The sequence below is a fragment of the Anolis sagrei genome, chromosome X (assembly GCF_037176765.1).
Source record: "Anolis sagrei isolate rAnoSag1 chromosome X, rAnoSag1.mat, whole genome shotgun sequence".
NCBI classification, from domain to species: domain Eukaryota; kingdom Metazoa; phylum Chordata; class Lepidosauria; order Squamata; family Dactyloidae; genus Anolis; species Anolis sagrei.
The window spans coordinates 89,462,328-89,486,951 of NC_090034.1; the positions used below are offsets into that span (position 1 = coordinate 89,462,328).

The 24,624-nt window shown below is 41.7% G+C and overlaps 1 protein-coding gene across 2 annotated transcripts; it reads right to left on the minus strand.

Annotated features, from left to right (window-relative positions):
• Window positions 1-4,123: 4,123 nt before the first annotated feature.
• Window positions 4,124-23,992, minus strand: LOC137094815 (membrane-spanning 4-domains subfamily A member 4A-like). 2 transcript variants are annotated; one of them, XM_067460675.1, is made up of 8 exons: window positions 23,870-23,992; window positions 17,556-17,685; window positions 15,390-15,535; window positions 13,204-13,320; window positions 11,508-11,564; window positions 8,651-8,818; window positions 7,233-7,352; window positions 4,124-5,863 (listed from the first exon to the last, which is right to left on the minus strand). In XM_067460675.1, the coding sequence occupies exons 3-8, from the start codon at window positions 15,504-15,506 to the stop codon at window positions 5,783-5,785; spliced, it is 660 nt and encodes a 219-aa protein (XP_067316776.1). In that variant the 5' UTR covers window positions 15,507-15,535; window positions 17,556-17,685; window positions 23,870-23,992; the 3' UTR covers window positions 4,124-5,782. The 2 variants fall into 2 exon arrangements, with proteins under 2 accessions (XP_067316776.1, XP_067316775.1); XM_067460674.1 differs by lacking the exon at window positions 23,870-23,992 and adding an exon at window positions 17,808-17,905.
• Window positions 23,993-24,624: the final 632 nt, after the last annotated feature.

Here is a 24,624-nt window from a genome sequence, read left to right on the forward strand (position 1 = left end):
AACTAAAATCCCCGTGCCCATAACACAAACCACAAGGTACAAACATATCTACTCAAAATGAAAAACAACACAACAACACACTCACAAAACGGCAAAACAACAAAACTCAAAAATCCCCCAACGAAACTTAACCAAAATCCCCGTGCCCATAACACAACCCACAAGGTACAAACATATCTACTCAAAATGAAAAACAACACAGCAACACACTCACAAAACGGCAAAAGAACAAAACTCAAAAAAACCCCAACGAAACTTAACCAAAATTCCCATGCCCATAACACAACCCACAAGGTACAAACATATCTATTCAAAATGAAAAACAACACAACAACACACTCACAAAACGGCAAAACAACTGACCATGCGCATTGGCGCCCAGCCACAAGTTCCCTGGCGCGCGCACATGGCCTTCCGGCCAACGTTCCCTCTGCGGAAACCATGCCCACTCCAAGCCCCGCCGCGCCGCTTCCCGCACACACACACCCCCTGCCGCACACACACACGCAACCCCACGCTCCATCACTCCCCCCGCCACCGCATACACACACGCAACCCCACTCCCCCCGCCACCACACACGCACACGCAACCCCACGCTCCATCACTCCCCCCACCGCCGCACACACACGCAACCCCACTCCCCCCGCCGCCGCACACACACACGCAACCCCACGCTCCATCACTCCCCCCGCTGCCGCACACACACACGCAACCCCACGCTCCATCACTCCCCTGCCCCAATCTTACCTCCTTTTACTTCACGCCACCTCCAAACCCCACCCCGCCCCTTACCGCCATGTCAAAATCTAGGAAAGACAGGAAGGAAGGAAAGAAGGAAGAAAGAGGAAGGGAGGTAAAGAAAAAGGGGGAAGGAAGGAAAGTTAGAGGAAGAAGAAAAGGAAAGAAAAGGAAAGATGGAAGGAAAGAAAAGAGAGACAGCAGAAGAGAAAGAAAAAGGGGGAAGGAAGGAAAGAGATAGAGAAAGAAGAGGAGAAGGAAAGATGGGAAGGAAGGAAGGAAGGAAGGAAGGAAGGAAGGAAGGAAGGAAGGAAGGAGGGAGGGAGGGAGGGAGGGAGGGAGGGAGGAAAAGAAGGAGAGAAAGAGGGAAGATTGGCCACAGCAACACGTGGCGGGTAAAGGTTGTTATTTCTATTATTATTATTATTATGCTATTGTTCCTCTGAGACCCTTTTAGAGGGAATGGGAGAGGTGTCAGGTCCCGGAGGCAATGCATTGCATTATTGTTATTGTTATGATGGTGGTGAAATAAAAGGAAATAAAAAGTGAAAGAAGGAAGCAAACAGGGAGGGAAGAAAGGCAAAGGAAGAAAGGGGGAGGGAATGAAGGAAAGAGAGAAGGATGAAACCAAGTAGTGAAAGAAGGAAAGAAAGAAAGAGGTAGAGAAGGAAGAAAGGAGAGAAAGGGGGAGGAAAAGGGGGAATAGTCTTTCATAATAGTCCAGATATCTACCTCAACTTTGATAAGTTTTACTATAGGCCACAGCAACGCGTGGCAGGGCACAGCTAGTGATTCTATGATTCTAAGATAGGATCTTGTTAACATAGCCACATCCTACTGCTTCTCTCAAAATATTAAGAGTTTTATAATGACATTGAATTAATTTTGTTAAGGTCTATAACTTGAAACATCTGCTCGGTCCTGTTTTTGGCTTTGATGCATGGCATCTGGTTTGCTGTTATTGTTCTGCATTACCTTTTTCTTTCTTTCGATTTCTTTACAGTTTTTCTCTTTTTTTAGTTTAGTTTCAATTATAATTTTCAAAAATATATTTGGGATGTTTCAGATTTCTGGACTGCTTTCAGATAGGCAGCTTAAGCTAGAGAAAGATAAGGTCAAGCTAGTTTACAAAATAAATACGACTTTTCTGCTCAGTGTGTATTGTACAAATATTTGCACGAATCAGGAGAGCTGTCCTTTCGGGAAATTTCACACATTGCAAAAAAAGAGTACATCATTCACCTAGAAATCCTATCTCTGAAGATCTACTACATTACACAGCCCTTGTTACCACTTTAACTGTCATGGCTACAACATAGAGTTGGAAGAAACCTCGTGGGCCATCTAGTCCAACCCCACTGTCAAGAAGAAGGAAAATTGCATTCAAAGCACCCCAACAGATGGCCATCCAACCTCTGTTTAAAAGTCTCCAAAGAAGGAGCCTCCACCACACTCCGAAGCAGATAGTTCCACTGCTGAACAGCTCTCACTGTTGGGAAGTTTTTCCTAATGTTCAGGTGGAATCTCCTTTCCTGTAGTTTGAAGCCATTATTCCATGTCCTAGTCTCCAGGGCAACAGAAAACAAGCTTGCTCTCTCCTCCCTATGACTTCCCCTCACATATTTATAAATGGCCCTCATCATGTCTCCTCTCAGCCTTCTCTTCTGCAGGCTAAACATGTCTGACTCTTTAAGCTGCTCCTCATAGGGCGTGTTCTCCAGACCCTTGATCATTTTAGTCACCTTCCTCTGGACACATTCTAGCTTGTCAACATCTTTAAACTGCGGTGCCCAGAATTGGACTAAGTGTGATTCCAGGTGTGGTCTGACCAAGGCAGAATAGAGGGGTAGCCTGACTTCCCCGATTCTAGACACTATACTCTTATTTATGGAGGCCAAAATCCCATTGGCTTTTTTAGCTGCCACATGACATTGTTACCTCATGTTTAACTTGCTGTCTACAAGCACTCCAAGACCTTTTTCACACATACAGTTGAGCCAGATGTCCCCATTCTGTATCTTTGCATTTCATTTTTTTTTTTTTGCCTAAGTGGAGTGTCTTGCATTTGTCCCCACTGAACTTCGGTTTGTTAGTTTTGACCCATCTCTCTAATCTGTCAATATTGTTTTGGTTCTGTCCCTGTCTTCTGGGGTATTAGCTATCCCTCCCAATTTGATATCATCTGCAAACTTGATGATCATGACTTATAACCCTTCATCTAAGGCAGTAGTTCTCAACATTCCTAATTCTGTGACCCCTTAATACAGTTCCTCATGTTGTGGTGACCCCCAACCATAAAATTATTTTTGTAGCTACTTCATAAATGTAATTTTACTAGTGTTGTGAATCGTAAAGTAAATATCTGATATGGAAGATGTATTTTCATTCATGGAACCAAATTTGGCACAAATACCCGATATGCCCAAATTTGATTACTGGTGGGTTTTTTGGGAGGATTGATTTTGTCATTTGGGATTTGTAGTTGCTGGGATTTATAGTTAACCTGCGATCTGAACTCCACCAAAGATGGAATTGAACCAAACTTGGCACACAGAACTCCCATGACCAACAGAAAATACTGGCAGGGTTTGGTGGGCATTGACCTTGAGTTCTGGAGTTATAGTTCATACATCCAGAGCCCTGTGGACTCAATCAATTATAGAGCTATACCAAACTTGGCATGGATACACAATATGCCCAAATGTGAACACTGGTGAAGTTTGGGGGAAATAGATCTTGACATTTGGGAGTTGTAGTTGCTGGAATTTATAGTTAACCTACAATCAAAGAGCATCTGAACCCTACCAACGATAGAATTGGGCCAGATTTCCCACACAGAACCCTCATGACTAAGAGAAAATATTGTGTTTTCCGATAGTCTTTTGCAACCCCTCTGACGCCCCCCCCCCCCCCCACCCCCAGGGATCCCAGCCCCCAGGTTGAGAAACACTGATCTAAGTCATTAATAAAAAGGTAATAATGTAATAATGGGACTTGCAGTTGGGTAAAAGAGATAGTTTTAATTCCTTGCTAGAGATCTCAATTGGAATTTAGATCATTAGAGCTCACTTTCTGAATTCCAAGTGCCCCTGACAACCTGCAAATTCCAGAACTCTATGAGACAAAGACATGACCGGTAAGTGGTGTCAAAGCACTATAATTATGCAATGTGGATACACCTTGGGTCTTCCCTGCTCGTTCACGGAGAGAGGAACAAGTCTTTAATATGGACACAGTGTGATTACATTAACTATATCCATCCCATATAGCTCTCGATATGACTCAGTGTCCACAGAGATGAAGAAGATATTGTGTTCAAAGAAACAGTCTGTTGTAGCACAAAACGAATAAAAATGGGAAAGAAATCCAGGAACACCTTAACAATAATTTTAGCATTATGTTTATTTATAACCTGTTTTTCTCTCTTCAAATGAGACTCAAAACAACTTACAAAACAAGTCAATACAATTTAAAAATATATATTTTAGTACATGTTTTTGTGGATATTAATGCAATTTTTAGATGCACTGATGAAGTGGCATTAAAGCCAAAGGTTCAAAAGCACTTTATATAGTTGTAGGGGGTAGAGTAGAATATAAATGGATACAGAAAGATGTAAATAGTGACTAGGATTAAAAAAATGATTTAAAACCTATAGCTTGGGCGTTGGTGGTGAATTGTTGGTGGACACATACTACGTAGTGTGCCCAATTACGACGTGGCTGAATGATTAAGGAGCTGCTCTATAATAATAGAAGTGTGGATACAGATTCAACAACTCAAAATGCACCGCCTTCTCTTTCTCCTCATCATGACTGTGTTTGCTCCCAAAGGAAGATCAGAAGCTGTAGCAGCTCCCCATCTCTTGCCTCCAGCTTCCCAATCCTATAGAAAAAGGATAGACCCTTAACCCTTAACTAAACTTATATACATTTACTGGAACTCCAACTCCCAGACCATGGAAGAGATTACATTATGCGTAATGCAAAACATATGGGAGGTCCGTGGTTCACTGTCTCCCTATAGAACAGTGGTTTTCAGCCTTCCTAATGCTGCGACCCCTCATGTTGTGGTGGCCTCCAACCATAACATTATTTTCATTGCTACTTCATAACTGTAATTTTGCTACTGTTATGAATCGTAATGTAAATATCCAATATGCAGGGTGTATTTTCATTCATTGGACCATGTTTGGCACAAATACCTGATATGCTCAAATTGGAACACTGGTGGTGTTGGGGTGGGGGGAGGGGACTGATTTTGTCATTTGGGAGTTGTAGTTGCTGGGATTTACAGTTCATCTACAATCAAAGAGCCTTCGGCACTCCACCAACCAAATTGAACCAAATTTGAACCAAATTTGGAACACAGAACTCCCATCACGAGCAGAAAATACTGGAGGCCTTTGGTGGGCATTGGCCTTGAGTTTTGAAGTTGTAATTCATCTATATCTAGAGAACACTGTGGACTCAAACAATGATGGATCTGGATCAAACTTGGCACGAATACTCAATATGTCCAACTGTGAACACTCATGGAGTTTGGGGAAAATAGACCTTGACATTTGGGAGTGGTAGTTGCTGGTATTTATAATTCTCCTGCAATCAAAGAGCATTCTGTACCTCACCAATGACAGAATTGGGCCAAACTTCCCACACAGAACCCCCATAACCAACAGAAAATACTGTGTTTTCGATGGTGTTTGGCGACCCCCTTGCGACCCCCCCCCCCAAGGGGTCCAGACCCCCAGGTTGAGAAACGCTGCTATAGAGGTAATTTTAAAATAATCCCATTTATTCCAGTGCCCCGTTTTAGAGCTTCCATGTTTCTGCTCTATTTAAATTTTGGCTGAAATATTAAAAGCTGTCTACATTATCAACATCTCTCCACATTGTTCATGATATCCACTGTATTTGAATGATTGAGAAGATAAGGATTAGTTAAGAAAGCTCTTTAGTTCATAGATACACATTTCATCTTCTTCCCCTGGGAGCTGAAGTATGAGACGGAAGTTCAGAAAAGCAGAGTTGAAGAAACAAGAGTTCAGAAAGTCTTGGGATCCTTGGACACAGCTGTCTGGGTATCAGCGCTGCTGGGGGCCATGTTCTGATAAACCACCACAACCTGAAGAATGAAAAAGGCCATGGACAAAATCATCTCCTTAGCCACTTATTCTGCTCTTCAATAGCTAAACAGCTGCTTGCTTCTGCCCACAGCACTCTTAACAACAACAACAACAATTTAGTTATATTCTGCCCTATCTCCCCAAGGGACTTAGGGAGGTTTACAACAGATATTGGCACACATTCAATGCCATGAGAAGTTGAACAAAGACAAAAATAACCAACCCCCAATTTCCAAAAACAAATTCACATCTACATCAATAATAATAATAATAATACACCATACTGCAATATTACTAGTAATATTATATGTAATATATAATGTACAATTATCATATTATTATATATTATCATATTATACTTTATTATTATACCACAATATATATAATACACTATCAGTATATTACACTATCATACACTATTACTATTATATATTATTATTATTATTATTATTATTATTATTATTATTGTTATTATTATTATTCCAAAGGGACAAATGGCTGCTTACATGGTAATATATATATTGTACCATATCATAAGTTGTAGTATATACAATATACAATATATTATAATAGACCGTTATTAATATTAAATAAATGAGCCCTCAGTGGTGCAGTGGGCTAAACCCTTCTGCCGGGAGGACTGAAGACCAACAGATCATAGGTTTGAATCCGGGGAGAGCACGGATGAGCTCCCTCTGTCAGCTCCAGCTCCCCATGCGGGGACATGAGAGAAGCCTCCCACAAAGATGGTAAAAATCAAAACATCCGGGCTTCCCCGGGCAATGTCCTTGCAGATGGCCAATTCTCTCACACCACAAGCGACTGGCAGTTTCTCAAGTCGCTCCTGACACACACACACACACACACACACAAATACTACATACAATATAGCAGCACTATTACAATGTTTATTATTTCTATATATTAGTAAAGGTAAAGGTTTCCCCTGACATTAAGTCCAGTCATGTCCAACTCTGGGGGGTGGTGCTTAACTTCATTTCTAAGCCAAAGAGCTGGCCTTGTCTGTAGACACCTCCAAGGTCATGTGGCCAGCAAGACTGCATGGAGCACCGTTACCTTCCCGCCAAGGCGGTACCTATTGATCTACTCATTTTTGCATGTTTTTGAACTGCTAGGCTGGCAGAAGCTGGGGCTAACCGTGGGAGCTCACCCCGCTCCCCAGAATCGAACCACCAACCTCTCAGTCAGCAAGTTCAGCGACTTAGTTGTTTCATCAGGGGGCCTGAGAAGGCCTAAGAGAAGGCTTAAGACCTTATAAAACTATCATTCCAGAGTAATAACCCATGATAGTTAAAGTGGTGTTGCATTAATGCTGCCGTGATGATGCGCCCCCAGACTGAATATTACCGTTTCAGTATAGGCATCTCGGCACACAGTCTTGCATCCAAAGGCAGCAGTAGAAATGGCAATGCAGCACTCGAGGATGGCGAAAACCAGTAAAACTGCAAGAATCCCATATCTGGTATTCTGCCAATAAAACATACAGGAAAAGGATTCATTCTTCAGGGCTGAACATATAACCAGATTCTGATCCAAGTTTCATGCAACCAAACATTATTTAATAACAAAGAAAGAAACACAAACTAAGCTAAACTGGAAGGCACTCATATGAGGGTTGAATGAAAAGTAATGCCTCCACCTTCGCAACTCCTCAACAGATGGGAGTACTGGTATGCGGCAGGTACTAGCTTGTTCAGTAGACTCTCCTCTACAGTTTCATTTTGGCGGGAAGCCTTAGCATTGAATGGTTGTGTTGTTAAAGTGTGAAGTATGAAACCTTGCGCAGATGGTTGGTCAATGCGACTTAAGCAATGTGCAGTCATTGAATTCCTGACAGCAGAAGGCATCACCCCAAAGGAGATTCATCAGAGAATGCAATCTATTTATGGTGATTGTGTTGATGTGAATACTGTGAGTCGATGGGCAAGTAAGTTTAAAGATGTTGAGGTGGGAACATCTGACTTGCATGACAAACAAAGAGTTGGACGTCCTGTGACAGTAACCACTGAGTTTCACAAGCAAAGGGTTGATAGATTGATTCAGGACGATCATCGTCTCACTCAGAGAGAAATTTCAAGCATAATCTGCATTTCACAAGAACGTGTGGGGCACATTATTGCTTTACTTGGCTTTTGGAAGATCTGTGCACTATGGGTACACAGCAGAATTTCAGAGACTGGATCTCACTCCCGTACGGCATCCTCCATACAGTCCAGATTTAGCACCTTCTGACTTCAATTTGTTCCCGATAACGAAAGAAGATTTGCAGGGACATCATTATGCTTCTGATGAAGACGTTGAGAGAACTGTGAGATGCTGGTTGCGGCTTCAGAAAACTTGTTCATCATTGGCAGAAATGTATCCAATTGCCTAATGATTATGTGGAAAAGTGAATAGTGATAGTTAAAGAACACATTCTAAGGATTATTTCTGTGTTTGATTTATTAAAATATTCCCATCCAAATACAAGTAACGAAGGTGGAGGCATTACTTTTCATTCAACCCTCGTACTAGGATGGCAAACAGCTGGAGAAAAGTCAGGGTTTCAAACACTATTCCCAGGCAAGGAAGCAGATAGCCCAACCAACACATATGCATTAGAGTGAATTTCAAGACTAAAAAGAACAGTCAAACATGATTATAACTTGGAAGACTCCAAGAATGTTGTACTCTTTTAAGAGCAGTGGGGGGACGGGGACGGGACTAATTCCAAATGTCCCTTTGGATACGCAACATGGTCTACTCCTAATGAGATATTTACTTACATGATAAATCATTTTATTAGCACACTCTTTTATATCTGCTTCCGATTCGGAGAAGTCACATCCATAATAGTAATACCTTCGGTCAAATATTAATGAAATGCAAAGCAATATGATCCCAACGCCAGCTGTGACGGCACCCACAACATTCATTCCCAGCATGCCTTTCACCTAATAATGAGAAACAATACAATATTATTTCATTAAGTTTAGTACAGGTATAGAATCATAGAATCATTGTTGGCCATTCAGTCCAACCCCCTGCTAAAAAGCAGAAAAATCGCATTCAAAGCACCCCCGACAGATGGCCATCCAGCCTCTGTTTAAAAGCCTCCAACACACTCCAAGGCACAGAGTTCCATTGTTGAACGGCTCTCACAGTCAGGAAGTTCTTCCTCATGTTTACGTGGAATCTCCTTTCTTGTAGTTTGAAGCCATTGTTCCACTTCCTGGTGTCCAGGGCAGCAGGAAACAAGCTTGCTCCCTCCTCCCTATGACTTCCCCTCACATATTGATACATGGTTATCATGTCTCCTCTCAGCCTTCTCCACTTCAGGCTAAACATGACCAGCTCTTTAAGCCGCTCCTCATAGGGTTTGTTCTCCAGACTCTTGATCATTTTAGTCACCCTCTTTTGGACACATTCCAGCCTGTCAACATCTCCCTTCAATTTTGGTGCTCAGAATTGGACACAGTATTCCAGATGCAGTCTAACCAAGGCAGAATGTTTATTTTTATTTATTTTATTTATTTACAGTATTTCTATACCGCTTTTCTCACCCTGAGGGGGACTCAAAGCAGTTTACACATAAGTAATGGCAAAATTCAATGCCAGTACAAACAATTATAATTATACACTACAATTAAACATAAATCAAATTAAAACCATACATCCATAAGCAGTAAAACAATCATTAAAACAATAAAACAGTCTCGTTTGTCAAATTGCCGTTGCAGTCATTGTCTTCCTGAAATACTGCATACATTTACTTCTACTGCCCGAAGGTCTGGTCTGAAAGCCATGATATTTTTTCTAAAAGCCAGGAGGGAGGGAGTGGATCTTACCTCATTTGGGAGTGTGTTACACAGGCGGGGGGCCACAGCCGAGAAGGCCCTGTCTCTCATCCCCGCCAGGCGCATCTGTGCTCTTGACGGGAGCGAGAGCAGGGCCTCCCTAGATGATCTTAGATTATGAGGTGGGACGTAGGGGCGGATGTGTTCGGACAAGTAAGCTGGGCCAGAATCATATAGAGCTTTATAGGTCAAGACCAGCACTTTGAATTGGGCTCGGAGATGGACCGGCAGCCAGTGGAGCTGGCACAGCAGGAGGGTGGTATGCTCCCTGTATGCCACCCCAGTTAGTAATCTGGCTGCCGCCCATTGAACTAGCTGAAGTTTCCGAGCTGTCTTCAAAGGCAGCCTCACGTAGAGCACATTTGGTGAAGGCAAGAGAATTATAAAAAATCTCATTCTTTCTGTCAGCACTGCAAGAAGAGAAGCGGTGGGCGTGGCTAATTACAGCCATCGCAACTGTAGTTTGGGAAGGCCAGGCCCCCAATGGTAGAGATTGCAAAAGGCCCTGCTATTAAACTACATTTCCCACAATGCACACCTGCTCATTAACCGAAATGTCTGAAGGACCTAAAAATAGCTGTCTGTAGCAGTCTTCGTCTAAATATAAAATAAACTGATTGAATCTACAAAGGAGTCTAAAGAAGGCAGCAAAGCAATAAGCAACTTTTGCAAAGTCAAGAGAACATAAACTGCTTTAAAAACCAATCCTTTTTACTTTGGCCACATTGCCATGAAAAAGGCACTGGGAAAGCCAGTCAGCCCTTTACAGTCAGTAAGTAATGACAAAATAAAATGATGATTGCATCTGCAAATAAGGATAAATGGATGGATGTGTCTTGAGGGTCCCTTCCAACTCAGTAGAGGAAGCAAATGGATGTCAGGAGAGTTTGAATGGTGACTTTCTGCCCAGAAGAAGGGGGTCAGTCTAGATGTCCCTTGATGGGGTCTGTACTATGATTTCTGTTCTCCACCAAGTTAACACAGTTTGTGCCATAAAAACAAACAAAAGTTTCTGGAGTAGAACAACTACTTTCAAAGTAAAAACCATTAAATGAAACAGGAAATAACACTTTCAAATGAGGAACAGATTTTCTTTATTAAAAATGTTTTTTATAATAACTTTGAAAATTTGCCAAAAATCCATGGATAAGTCAAAGTTTATGAAATTTGGTGACCTAACAGCAGTTAATGTGTTCTACCACTGTAGCAACTTTCATCAGAATTGGTCTAAAAATGAGGGAGGAAAAATCCCATGTAATTTCCACAGTGTCTGCTGTTATTCCCTACTGCGCATGCGCATCTGCATTAACGAATTGATTTGGAAGTTTCAGAAGTTTCGGAAAGTTTCGTTTTTTTAAAAAAAATCCAGAAGTGACTTTAGAATTGAATCACCAAATTGAACCATTTTTTTTTTCTGGATCAACCAAGCCTAGTAGCTACACAAACTACTCCCAAATTGATTATGGTTGCCCCTTCAGTATACATCTTTCTTACCATTTCTGGACTTCTCTGTACTCTCGGCACTGCTGAATACAGGAATACAGGAATAAATCACTACATTAGATGCATGACACCCACTTTTGGGGAATGTGCTTTTCCTGCATGGCAAGGGGTTGGACTGGGTGGCCCATGTGGTCTCTTCCAACTCTATTCTTCTATAATTCATCTCCCAGAATCCTTCTCCATGAGCAATGCTGGCTTGAGCCCAAAGCATCTGTGAGCCACTGCTCGCCCATGAGGCCCATCCTCTCAATCATATCACTCATTCTCCAAATAGGTCACTTACCAGTGACATCTTTGGATTCCTGGCAGCTGCCACAGACAGAGATCCTGAAATGATGTACTAGGAGAGATAAAAATGTCAGAAGTGGCAACAAACAAGATTCAAGTGACTGTCTTGCATTCCTCCCATTCTTTCTTAGATCTTCATCAGAAAATCATCAACTTGGATCTCAGGGCCCTTCCACACAGCCATATACTGTGTATACTCAAGTATAAGATGGGCTTTTCAGCCCTTTTTTAGGCTGAACACCCCCCTCCCTCGGCTTATACTCGAGTCAAAATAATTTATTATTTGACTCAGTTATTATTAGTATTATTTCATTTGTTATTATTATTATTATTATTATTATTATTATTAAAAGTGAAGGTAAAGGTTTCCCCTTGACATTAAGTCTAGCTGTGCCCAACTCTGGGGGATGCTGCTCATCTCCATTTCTAAGCCGAAGAGCTGGTATTGTCCGTAGACAACTCCAAGGTCATGTAGCCAGCATGACTGCATGTAGTACCATTGCATTCCTGCCTGAGGAATGCAATGGTACTCCATTTTTTCGAACTGCTAGGTTGGCAGAAACTGGGTCTAACAGCAGGAGCGCACCCCACTCCGCAGATGCAAACTGCCAACCTTTCGGGCAGCAATTTTAGCTCAGCGGTTTAACCTGCTACACCACCAGGGGGCACTGATCATTATTACATTTACATAATTTTACTCTATTATCGCTACAATTATTATTTGACTTTATTATTACTGTTATTATTATATTTCCATTATTTTACTCTATTATTTTTATTATATTTATTATTTTACTCTATTACTGTTATTACTACATTTCCATTATTTTACTCTATTATTATTTTTATTACATTTATTATTTTACTCTATTATTATTTTTATTATTTTTATTATTTTACTCTATTTATTACTGTTATTACTACATTTCCATTATTTTACTCTATTATTATTTTTTATTACATTTATTATTTTACTCTATTATTATTGGAAAAAGACATAAGCACATTTACATTGAAGAAGGTTAGAATAATGGCTTAATCAGAGTTGGACAGTCTTATCTTAAATTACAGTTTTATGTAAATATTCAAAAACATTTAACCTACTGATGCCTCAATTGATGTAATTTAATTGGTATCTATTTTTATTTTGAAGCTTACCAGTAGCTGCTGCATTTTCCACCCTTGGCTTATACTCAAGTCAATACATTTTCTCAGGTTTTTTTGTGGTAAAATTAGGTGCCTCGGCTTATATTCGGGTCAGTTTATACCCAAGTATATACAGTAACCCAGAATATCCAGGCAGAAAATCCCACAATATCTGCTTTAAACTGGGTTATCTGAGTTCACACTGCCATATATTCCAGTTCAAAGCAGATAATGTGGAATTTTATTCAACTGCGTGGAAAGGGCCTCTGCCAGCACTTCTTAAGGCATGGTATTGAGGACTGATCCCTACTAATCATGAGATTTATCTATGGAGAAGCTTCATAACAATCGGCCGAGAATCTGGACCACTGTGCTATTGGTCCCACCATTTTCCTCATTCACAGAAAGCCACATGCACACTGGAAATAGCGATTAAGACACAAGCTCTCGAGGACATGATCAGTGGGTGGCGCAAGTTTAACAAACCAAATTCTAAAACAAATTCTGTGAAAATATAATTTGGACATGCTGTCAAGTAGAATTACCAATATTCCCGTCCAGTACGATGCCTTAAGAATAACGTAAATCTCATAGTCTGTATCAGTGGCATCCATCACAATTGCAAAAACTATCCCAATAATTCCTGTGAGTATCTGGGTAATCTGAAAGGAGAGAATTGAACAAGTTGGTTTAGGTTAAACAACATGGTATGTGAAGGATAAACACCAATGAATTAAGAGCATCTATATAAATAAAAATGTAATGTTCGTTTGTGGGATTAACATAACTCAAAAACCACTGGGCGAAATGACACCAAATTTGGACACAATACACCTATCAGGCCAACAAGTGACCATCACTCATAAAAACACTGTAAAACACAGCAGAAGAGACTTAAGAAGCCAAAAAACAAAAAATACATTACAACGCATGTGCAAAACCACAAATATACACATATACACAAATATATGCACACACAAAATACATATACACAGACTGGGCCACAGTAACGTGTGGCAGGGCACAGATCATCAATAATATAAATGTCAGATTAATATTAAAAAAGATTGAATTGTCGAAGGCTTTCATGGCTGGAATCACTGGGTTGCTGTGCGTTTTTCGGGCTGCATGGCAATGTTTCAGTAGTATGGAATATGGCCGTACAGCCTGAAAAACTCACAGCAACCCATTAAAAAGACTGAATACATAGAGTTTGTTATTGCGGAGATGATGATTTTGTTTCGCTTAACTTCTAGTCTATTTGTCCACCAAACCCAAGGTGGCATATATGGCTCTTCCACATTATTCTCACAACATTACAAAGCAGATTAGACAGGCAGTGTAATCCCAAAGTCACTCAATGTGTTTATGGTTCCATGCACCCACACCTTCCAAGTTTCAGCCTCAACACTGCTCCACAATATTGTCCTCTTCCGTTGTTTGTGATAAATAGATAGAGAAGACCAAACTAAACAAGACTTGAATGTTTTTTTTCTCGTGTCAGGAGTGACTTGAGAAACTGCAAGTCGCTTCTGGTGTGAGAGAATTGGCCGTCTGCAAGGACGTTGCCCAAGGGATGCCCGGATGTTTTGCCATCCTGTGGGAGGCTTCTCTCATGTCCCTGCATGAGAAGCTGGAGCTGACAGATGGGAGTTTGATCTGTTCTCCCTGGATCCAAACCGCTGACCTACTGGTCAGCAGTCCTGCCGGCACAACAGTTTAACCCATTGCACCAAGACTTGAAATGCACTACTGACTCTAAAGTGCAATTTCTTCCTTAGGCCAACAGCCATGGTTGTGGTGGAATGCATAGTCTGGGGGATTTTGACAAATGGAAGGATTTCGTCCACTGTCATAACTTCAATGAAAGGTAAACAATGTAACAGTATAGCTCTGAAGTCACACTCAAAACTCCCTTATATCTATCATATGCATGCACACTTATACATGGGTAGTCTTGGCAACTGCAAATCATGTTATTGATTCTGAAACATTTTTAGCCGTGGTCTCCAAATGGTCTTAAATTCTGTTCAAGATAGGAAACTTGCTTATTCCTTATATTATTATAGGTCACCTTTGTACCTAGTGTTGAGACTAGGTTCTGTACGGTTGTTCTTAAGTTGAATTTGTATGTAAGTTGGAACAGGTGCATTTTTAAGTGTAACTCCAGCCATACATACATATACATACATACATACATACATGAGCTCCTCCCCCCGCACCAACTGCTGCTCTGGAATCAGAAGGAAGAGAGGGGGGCCAGGAATATAGTTCCAAATTGTCTCCTGTGCTATGCTAATAATATAATATAATATAATATAATATAATATAATATAATATAATATAATATATACCATTATAATATATTGTATATAAATATAATATTTATAATATTATAATGTAATACAATATAATGCCAATAATAATAATAATAATAATAATATTATATTATAATTATATCTTATAGTAATATATAATACTGATATGGTGCTATGCTAATAATGTTGCATGTATGTATATCTTGTAAGCCGCTCTGAGTCTCCTTCGGGGTGAGAAGGGCGGCATATAAATGTTGTAAATAAATAAATAAATAAATCTGTTGTTATTCATTCTTCTATTACAAAACCACTCAGCTGCCTAAAAAGAACCCTGAAAACATTTCTTGTCTTGAAAGACGTGCATAGTGCTCACAGAATAATTCACACATAATGTTTCTTATACGGGTACTTACCCCTAGGACAAGTGGTTCTCCCAAATAGAACTTCTTCAATGGTCGCGGCAAGGAAGATTTTGTCTCATGGCTTGAGGAAGGATTGGACAGCTGGGGCAAGACTGGCATTGTATCCATGGTTGTGTTTGGAAGCAGGCTTCTTTTGTCTTGCAAAACAGAAAAATGTCCACTTTACAGGCGGAGTGGGGGGGGGGGGGATATCACTGTCATCTTTTGAAGGAACACCTTCCAAAGTCCTCAAGGCGCCTTCTGAATTAAGAAATGTGGAGTGTCCTCACTCTATCCTTCTCCTGAATGACATGCTATTCTTTTCACACACACTGTATGAAAAGTGGCCTGCATCAATAGGAGTCTAGTGTCTAGATCCAGGGAAGTCAGGCTTCCCCTCTATTCTGCCTTGGTTAGACCACACCTGGAATATTGTGTCCAATTCTGGGCACCAAAATTGAAGAAAAATATTGACAAGCTGGAATGTGTCCGGAGGAGGGTGACTAAAATGATCAAGGATCTGGAGAACAAGCCCTATGAGGAGCGGTTTAAAGAGCTGGGCATGTTTAGCCTGAAGAAGAGAAGGCTGAGAGGAGACATGATAGCTATGTATAAATACATGAGAGGAAGTCATAGGGAGGAGGGAGCAAGCTTGTTTTCTGCTGCCCTGGAGACTAGGATGCAAAACAATGGCTTCAAACTACAGGAAAGAAGATTCCATCTGAACATTAAGAAGAACTTCCTGACCATGAGAGTCATTCAGCGGTGGAACTCTCTGCCCTGGAGTGTGGTGGAGGCTCCTTCTTTGGAAGCTTTTAAACAGAGGCTGGATGGCTATCTGTTGGGGGTGCTTTGAATGCAATTTTCCTGCTTCTTGGAGGGGGGTTGGACTGGATGGCCCATGAGGTCTCTTCCAACTCTATGATTCTATTATTCTAAAACGAAGCACAAAGTAGCCGCACGCAATAACATCCTGTGGAAACTTGCTGGCAGTGCATGGGGTGCAGACCCAAAATTAATAAGAACATCAGTCCTGGCCTTGACATACTCAACTTCTGAATATACCTGCCCTGTTTGGCACAAGTCTACCCACGGGAAGCAAGTGGACAAAGCATTAAATGAAACATGCAGAATAATCACAGGATGTCTTAAACCTACACCTGTTGGTAAACACTACAAGCTATCTGACATTGCCCCCATAACTATAAGAGATGTAAGGTTGAACACTGTGAAAACCATCCACTACCAGCCCCCTTCCATTAGACTCAAATCAAGAAAAAGCTTCATGAGAACCACCACTCCTCTTAATGTTCCCCCAGCGACAGCAAGAGCATCCCTCTGAGCAACTAAACCAGGAAATCCCAATTGGATCCCCCCACCCACACACACACACACACACACATACACATGAGGGTCTGCCTCCAGGGGAAAACCAAGAATGATCAATTTGGAAGACCCTGAACAGGCTCAGAAGTGGAGTGGGCAGATCAAAAGACAACCTGGCACAATGGCACTACCTAGAGGAATCCTCCAGCTTGTGCGACTGTGGAGCAGAACAGACAACTCCACATCTCTATGCTTGTCCACAATGTTCTGCCTCATGTACAACTATTTAAAGCTACAGACAATGTGGTCACCGTTGTCCATTCTTGGTCAAAAAAATATTTAGCCACTTGTGCTCATTTTATTTTTATCAGTTTTATACTTATTTATGCAATACCTTTGATATGAAATAAACAAACAGCCACAAAACAGGGAATCAGTTCAGCAGATACAGGATGACGAAGAAAACAAAATGAGTACTTTTGAGAATTTTAGACAGACGGCTATGTATAAGATCAACAAGACTCTGAGCTACAGTCAATCTATTTGTATTGTGTTTATACTATAGAATAGCTGGAGAAACCAGGGGGAAATGATTACATGCTTGATCATACCGAGGTATAAATATTTAATATTATTCCTGTACCTCTGCATTTTGTAAAGTAAACAACAATAATAAAAAAAGGAAACAGTTGTAATAAAAAAAAGTCTCATCCCCATTCTTAACTATGAGTTGTTTGCAAGTCAGATCTTTGTAACTCTGGGATTGTCTGTACGCAAGACTGAAAATAAATACAATCAAAATATAATGCATATTACTCAAAACAAGCTTGCGTGTATCTGCATTCTAGTTACCTGTGAATTTATGACCCCACAAATGTTATAGGGTTTTCTTCTGTTGTTGGTGTTTCCTCATCCAAAACACTGCTTTGCTTCCAAGATCGTTCAGGATCTGATGCCTTTAAGGCATTCAGGCAGAGAATCACTACACAAAACAGATTAAAACAGATTAAAGAAGAAAAAGGCATTCATTGTTAGCCTCATTTGAACTTTGTGTGGAAATTGCTAAAATCACAGTGCATGATCCTGGGGGAAACCAACACTCACCTCTTATTTTCTGGAAAGTGCCACCCCAGTTAGTCCCCCAGCTTCATATACAGCAGTCCATAACGGAACAAGACATGTGGCTTATATTGCACAACTTCCTGGCACTCACTCCACACCCAATTCATGCGAAATGTGTCAAGCTCCACATTAAAAAAAAAATCCTTTCTAGCCTCTCAGTGGAAGCAGTATCAGTCCCTAATTAAACCACAATTTATGGACTTGGGCAAGAAAAAGGCTCTAAATAAAATAATTTAAATAAAAAAATAAACGTACAAACCACTCTAAACACCTTTGCAGAAGCATACAAGAAGCTCTGCCTCTCACTGACCATCGAGAAAACCAAAGTGCTTTTCCAGAAATGCAGCTTAATGGTGTACCTTGGCAGCCACCTCTCCACAAAAGTCACATTGACACTGAAATACAGCACCTCCTGAGCTCTGCGAGTGCAGTTTTTTTTCCAAATGAAGCAAAAAGTGTTTGAGGACCGGGACATCTGTAGGGATACCAAGGTGCTTTTTTATAAAGCTATTGGGAAGTCAGGTGGACAAATGTCAGAGTGCTGGAAGAAGCAAAGACCATGAGCATTGAAGTGACGGTCCTCCGCCATCAACTCCGCTGGACTTGCCATGATGTCCAGATGCCCGATGACCACCGTCTCCCAAAGCAGTTGCTCTACTCCAACAGAATGTTGGTGGACAGGAAAAGAGATTTAAAGATAGGCTCAAAGCCAACCTTCAAAACTCTGGCATAGACACTGAGAACTGGGAAGCCCTGGCCCTTGACCGCTCCAGCTGGAGGTTAACTGTGACCAGCAGTGCTGTAGAATTTGAAGAGGCACGAATGGAGGACGAAAGAGAGAAATGTGCCAAGAGGTAGGCACATCAAGCCAAGCCGGACCGGGACTGCCTTCCACCTGGAAACCATTGCCCTCACTGTGGGAGAAGACGCAGGTCAAGAATAGGGCTTAACAGACACCTACAGACCCACCGTCAGTACACCAATCTTGGATAGAATCATAGAATTATAGAGTTGGAAGAGACCTCATGGGCCATCCAGTCCAACCCCCTGCCAAGAAGCAGAAAAACTGCATTCAAAGCACCCCCGACAGATGGCCATCCAACCTCCATTTGGAAGCCTCCAAAGGAGCCTTTGGGGTAGAGAGTTCCACTGCTGAACAGCTCTCACAGTCAGGAAGTTCTTCCTCATGTTCAGATGGAATCTCCTTTCTTGTAGTTTGAAGCCATTGTTTCGCGTCCTAGTCTCCAAGGAAACAGAAAGCAAGCTTGCTCCCTCCTCCCTACGACTTCCTTTCACATATTTATACATGGCTATCATGTCTCCTCTCAGCTTCTCTTTTTCAGGCTAAACATGCCCAGTTCTTTAAGCTGCTCCTCATAGGGCTTGTTCTCTAGACCCTTGATCATTTTAGTTGCCCTCCTCTGGAAACATTCCAGCTTGTCAATCTCTTTCTTCAATTGTGCTGCCCAGAATTGGACACAATATTCCAGGTGTGATCTAACCAAGGCAGAATAAAGGGGTAGCATGACTCCCCTGGATCTAGACCAGTGTTTCTGAACCTGGGGATCGGGACTCTTGGGGGGGGGGGTCGCAAGGAGGTGTCTGAGGGGTCGCCAAAGACCATCAGAAAACCCAGTATTTTCTGTCATGGGGGTTCTGTGTGGGAAGATTAGCCCAATTCTATTCTTGGTAGGGTTTGGAATGCTCTTTGTCTGTAGGTGAACTATAAATCCCAGCAATTACAACTTCCAAATATCAAGGTCTGTTTTCCCCAAGCTCCACCAGTGTTCATATTTGGACATATTGAGTATCCGTGCGAAGTTTGGTCCTGATCTATCATTGCTAGAGTCCTCAGTGCTCTTTAGATGTAGGTAAACTGCAACTCCAAAACTCAAGGTCCACGCTCACCAAACCCTTCCAGTATTTTCTGTTGGTCATGGGAATTCTGTGTGCCAAGTTTGGATCAATTCCATCTTTGGTGGAGTTCAGAATGCTCTTTGAAGGTAGGTTAGCTATAACTCCCAGCAACTACAACTCCCAAATGACAAAATCAAAAAAAAATTGAGTGATGATCACTCATTGGGTTGTTAGGTGTATTGTGTCCAAATTTGGTGTCAATTCATCCAATGGTTTTCAAGTTATGTTAATCCCACAAACGAACATTACATTTTTATTTATATAGACTAACCGTCCACTGCCACGAGTATTTTTGTATATGTGTATTAATGTGGTTATGCACATGCATTGTAATGTTTGGGGTTTGGGGGGGGGGGGGTTTGTTTTGTTTTTTTGGCTTTTTAAGTCTCTTCCGCTGTGTTTTTCAGTGTTTTTATGAGTGATTATGGCAAAACCTTCCCTCCCTCTTTCTTTCTCTCCTTCCTTCCCTCCCTCTTTCCTTCCTTCCCTCTTTTTCTTTTCCTTCTTCTTTCCATTTTTCTTCCTTCCTTCTCTACCTGTTTCTTTCCTCCCTTTCTTTGCTCTTTGGTTCCATCCTTCCTTCTCCTTCCTTCCTTCCTTCCTTCTCTCCCTCCATTTCTCTCTTTTGTTCCTTCTCTCCTTCCCTCTCTTTCCTTCCTTCTTTCACTTTTTATTTCCTTCTATCCATCCTTCCTTCACTACCTCGTTCCTTCTCTCCTTTCCTTTCCTCTTTCTATCCCTCCTTCTCTCCTTCCTTTCTTCCTTCCTTCCCCCTTTCTGTGTATATGTGTTTTGTGTGTGTATATATGCATATGTGTGTGTGTGTATTTGTGTATGTATGTTTGTGTATATATGTGGTTTTGCGCATGTGTTATAATGTTTTTTTTTTGTTTTTTGGGTTTTAAGTCTCTTTTGCTGTGTTTTTCAATGTTTTTATGAGTGATGGACATTCGTTGGCCTGATAGGTGTATTGTGTCCAAATTTGGTGTCAATTCGTCGAGTGGTTTTTGAGTTCTATTAATTCCACAAACGAACATTACATTAAGTTCTTGTGGGTTTTTTCGGGCTATATGGCCATGTTCTAGAGGCATTTCTCCTGACGTTTCACCTGCATCTATGGCAAGCATCCTCAGAGGTGAGGTCTGTTGGAACTGGGAAAAAGGGTTTATATATCTGTAGAATGACCAGGGTGAGACAAAGGACTTTTGTCAGTTGGGCTAGGTGTGACATTACATTTTTATTTATATAGACTAGCCGTCCCCTGCCACGTGTTGCTGTGGCCCACATGGGGGTTCTCTGTAGGAGGTTTGGCCCAATTCTATCGTTGGTGGGGTTCAGAATGCTCTGTGATTGTAGGTGAACTATAAATCCCAGCAATTACAAATCCCAAATGACAAAATCAATCCTCCCAACAAACTCACCAGTAATCAAATTTGGGCATATCGAGTATTTGTGCCAAATTTGGTTCCATGAATGAAAATACATCTTCCATATCAGATATTTACATTACGATTCACAACACTAGTAAAATTACAGTTATGAAGTAGCTACGAAAATAATTTTATGGTTGGGGGTCACCACAACATGAGGAACTGTATTAAGGGGTCACGGCATTAGGAAGGTTGGGAACTGCTGCCTTAGACGAAGGGTTATAAGTCATGATCATCAAGTTTGCAGATGACACCAAATTGAGAGGGATAGCTAATACCCCAGAAGACAAGAGCAGAACTCAAAACGACGTTGACAGATTAGAGAGATGGGTCAAAATGAACAAAATGAAGTTCAACAGGGACAAATGCATCGTTGGTGGGGTTCAGAATGCTCTGTGATTGTAGGTGAACTATAAATCCCAGCAATTACAACTCCGAAGTGTCAAGATTCTATTTTCCCCAAACTCCACCTGTGTTCACATTTGGGCATACTGAGTATATGTGTAGAGTTTGGTCCAGATCCATCATTGTTTGAGTCCACAGTGCTCTCTGGATGTAGGTGAACTGCAACTCTAAAACCAAAGGACACTGCCCATCAAACCCTTCCAGTATTTTCTGTTGGTCATGTGAGTTCTGTGTGCCAAGTTGGTTCAATTCCATCATTGGTGGAATTCAGAATGCTCTTTGATTGTAGGTAAACTATAACTCCCAGTAACCACAACTCCCAAATGACAAAATCAATTTTTTTTAAAGTGATGATCACTCATTGGGCTGTTAGGTGTTATTGTGTCCCAATTTGGTGTCAATTCATCCAGTCGTTTTTGAGTTATGTTAATCCCACAAACGAACATTTCATGTTTATTTATATAGACTAGCCGTCCCCTGCCACACGTTGCTGTGGCCCATTCTAGTAATATGAAACATAAAGTAATGAGAAAGTGTTGGTTTCTAATATATGTTATTTCTTTATGCTTGTGAACAAACAGTATTTCTTGCTGTTTCTTTGTCAGTGTTGATGTGGAGATTGTCTGGTTTGCCTACTCTGGAACAAGCAGGATATAATTGTCCTTCTTTAGAGGTCCCTTTCAAATCTATGATACCATATCTCTCTGTTTGTGAATCATATATATTTATCTATATCTATGGCTGGATGGCTCTTTGTCAGGAGGGCTTTGATTACATTTTCTTGCCCTGGTAAAGGGAATTGGACTGGATGGCCTTAAGTATTTTCCGTTGGTTGTGGGGGTTCTGTGTGGGAAGTTTGGCCCAATGTTGTCGTTGGTTGGGTTCAGAATGCTCTTTGATTGTAGGTGAACTATAAATCCCAGTAACTGCTACTCCCAAATTTTAAGGTTTATTTCCCCCAAACTCCATCTGTGTTCATATTTGAGCATATGGAATATTTGAAAAGTTTGGTCTGGATCCATCGTTTGAGTCCACAGTGCTCTCTAGAGGTAGGTGAACTACAACTCCCAAACTGAAAGTCAATGCCCACCAAACCCTTCAAGTGTTTTCTGTTGGTCATGGGAGTCCTGTGAGCCACATTTGGATCAATTCCCTCATTGGTGGAGTTCAGAATGCTCTTTGATTGTAAGTTAACTATAACTCCCAGGAACTACAACTCCCAAATGACAAAATCAATTTTTGAGTGATAATCACTCATTGGGTTGTTAGATGTATTGTGTCCAAATTTGGTATCAATTCATCCAGTGGTTTTTGAGTTATGTTAATCCCACAAATGAACATTGCATTTTTATTTATATAGATTTCTATCCCAGTTATTCAGGGTCTAGGGCTGAGCCTGGGAAAATCTCTTGCTGGGAGGTGTTAATCTGTGCCTGATTGTTTCCTCTCTGTTGTTTGGCAACAACAACAACCAAAAAGAGGAAACAACCAGGCACAGATTAACACCTCCCAGCAAGAGATTTTCCCAGGCTCAGGCAGGCCTTCAAATGCTAATGAAGGTGATCAGCTGAAACATTCACACCTAACTGCAGCAGGGAAGAGCTCTTTGCCCCACCCCAGCCATTCCACAGATATATAAACCCCTTGTCCTAATTCCAACAGACCTCACTACCTCTGAGGATGCTTGCCATAGATGCAGGCGAAACGTCAGGAGAAATGCCTCTAGAACATGGCCCTATAGCCCGAAAAAACCCACAAGAACCTAGTGATTCCAGCCATGAAAGCCTTCGACAATACCCAAAAGGTCATTAGTGCTTGGTGCATCTGTTGGGCGGGCTTTGCTTGTTTTTCTCCTGAGAGCAAGGCCTTTTATTGGAGGGGTCTCCTAGAGCCAATCAGGCCTCCGCTTTGTGCCCTCCCTCTCCTGTGATTGGTCCCTCCTTCTGTCAAACGGGGGCAAGAGTGGAATCTGATTGTCAAGATTCCATCCAATAGGGTCCTGGGAGTTGCCAACGCTGTTGCAACTTTAGCGTTAGTTGAAACAGTGTCTTGCAAATGCCAACAGTGTCGCGTCTACTTCCATATCGTCCCGTTCCTGAATCGAGATTGGTTGCCTCGAGGATTGCATTGAGTCAGTATTCCAGGCAAAGGCAGCCAGGGCGATTGAAATGGCTGGAAAGGCAGAAACTCTGCCAGGAAGCCCGGCGAGAGGCTCAGCCAGGAAGGAGAAGGGGCTGCCCAAGGGGAAAGCGACCTTTACGAAGGGAAAAGGGGGGCCCAGCCAAGACTCACCTCCCGACGCTCCGAAGAAGCCCTTCCCGCTCAAAGGGCCCCGGGCTGGAGGCTGCAGGGCGAAGGAGACGAGCACAACAGCCAGGCACCGCCTCTCTTGTCCTTCTGCCCACGAACTCGGAGGGGAAAGCTCTGAATGGCTGCCTCAACGAGTGTTTCTCAACTTTCCTAATGCCGCGACCCCTTAATAGAGTTCCTCATGTTGTGTTGACCCTCAACCATAATGTTATTTTCCTTGCTACTTCATAACTGTAGTTGTGCTCCTGTTATGAATCGGCATGTAAATATCTGATCTGCAGGATGTCTTTTCATTCACTGGACCAAATTGGGCACAAATAGGCCCAAATTTGAACACTGGTGGGTTTTTGGGGGGACTGATGTCATCATTTGGGAGTTGTAGTTGCTGGGATTTATATTTCACCTCCAATCAAATAACATTCTGACCAGGCCTGTAGTGAGGGGGGGTGGTTTTAGGGGTTCAACCCCCCCCCCCCCAAATGTTTCAGATTTTTTAAAAAACCTGGTTTACTCATGAATTTTAACTGGTTAACCCAATCCCCCTGCTAAGTCTATGAGATGCAAAAAATTAAGAGTCCCTCCAGAACTGCAAGCACTATCTCAGGCAAATATTGACAATTTATTCACACTGTTTGGGACCCACCTACCTGCTTGACCGCATCTCTGTGTACGAACCCACACGATCTCTTCATTCATCTGGAGAGGCCCCACTCACGATCCCACCTGCATCGCAAGTG

Excerpts from the sequence above, each read along its gene's own strand:
- LOC137094815 (XM_067460675.1), bottom strand. The coding sequence starts at position 15,506 with ATGGATACAATGCCAGTCTTGCCCCAGCTGTCCAATCCTTCCTCAAGC. Across the intron at positions 8,819-11,507 it reads GGAATCCAAAGATGTCACTG|GTGAAAGGCATGCTGGGAAT; the intron begins GTAAGTGACCTA and ends TCTCATTATTAG. Across the intron at positions 7,353-8,650 it reads CTAATAAAATGATTTATCAT|AATACCAGATATGGGATTCT; the intron begins GTAAGTAAATAT and ends TTTTATTGGCAG.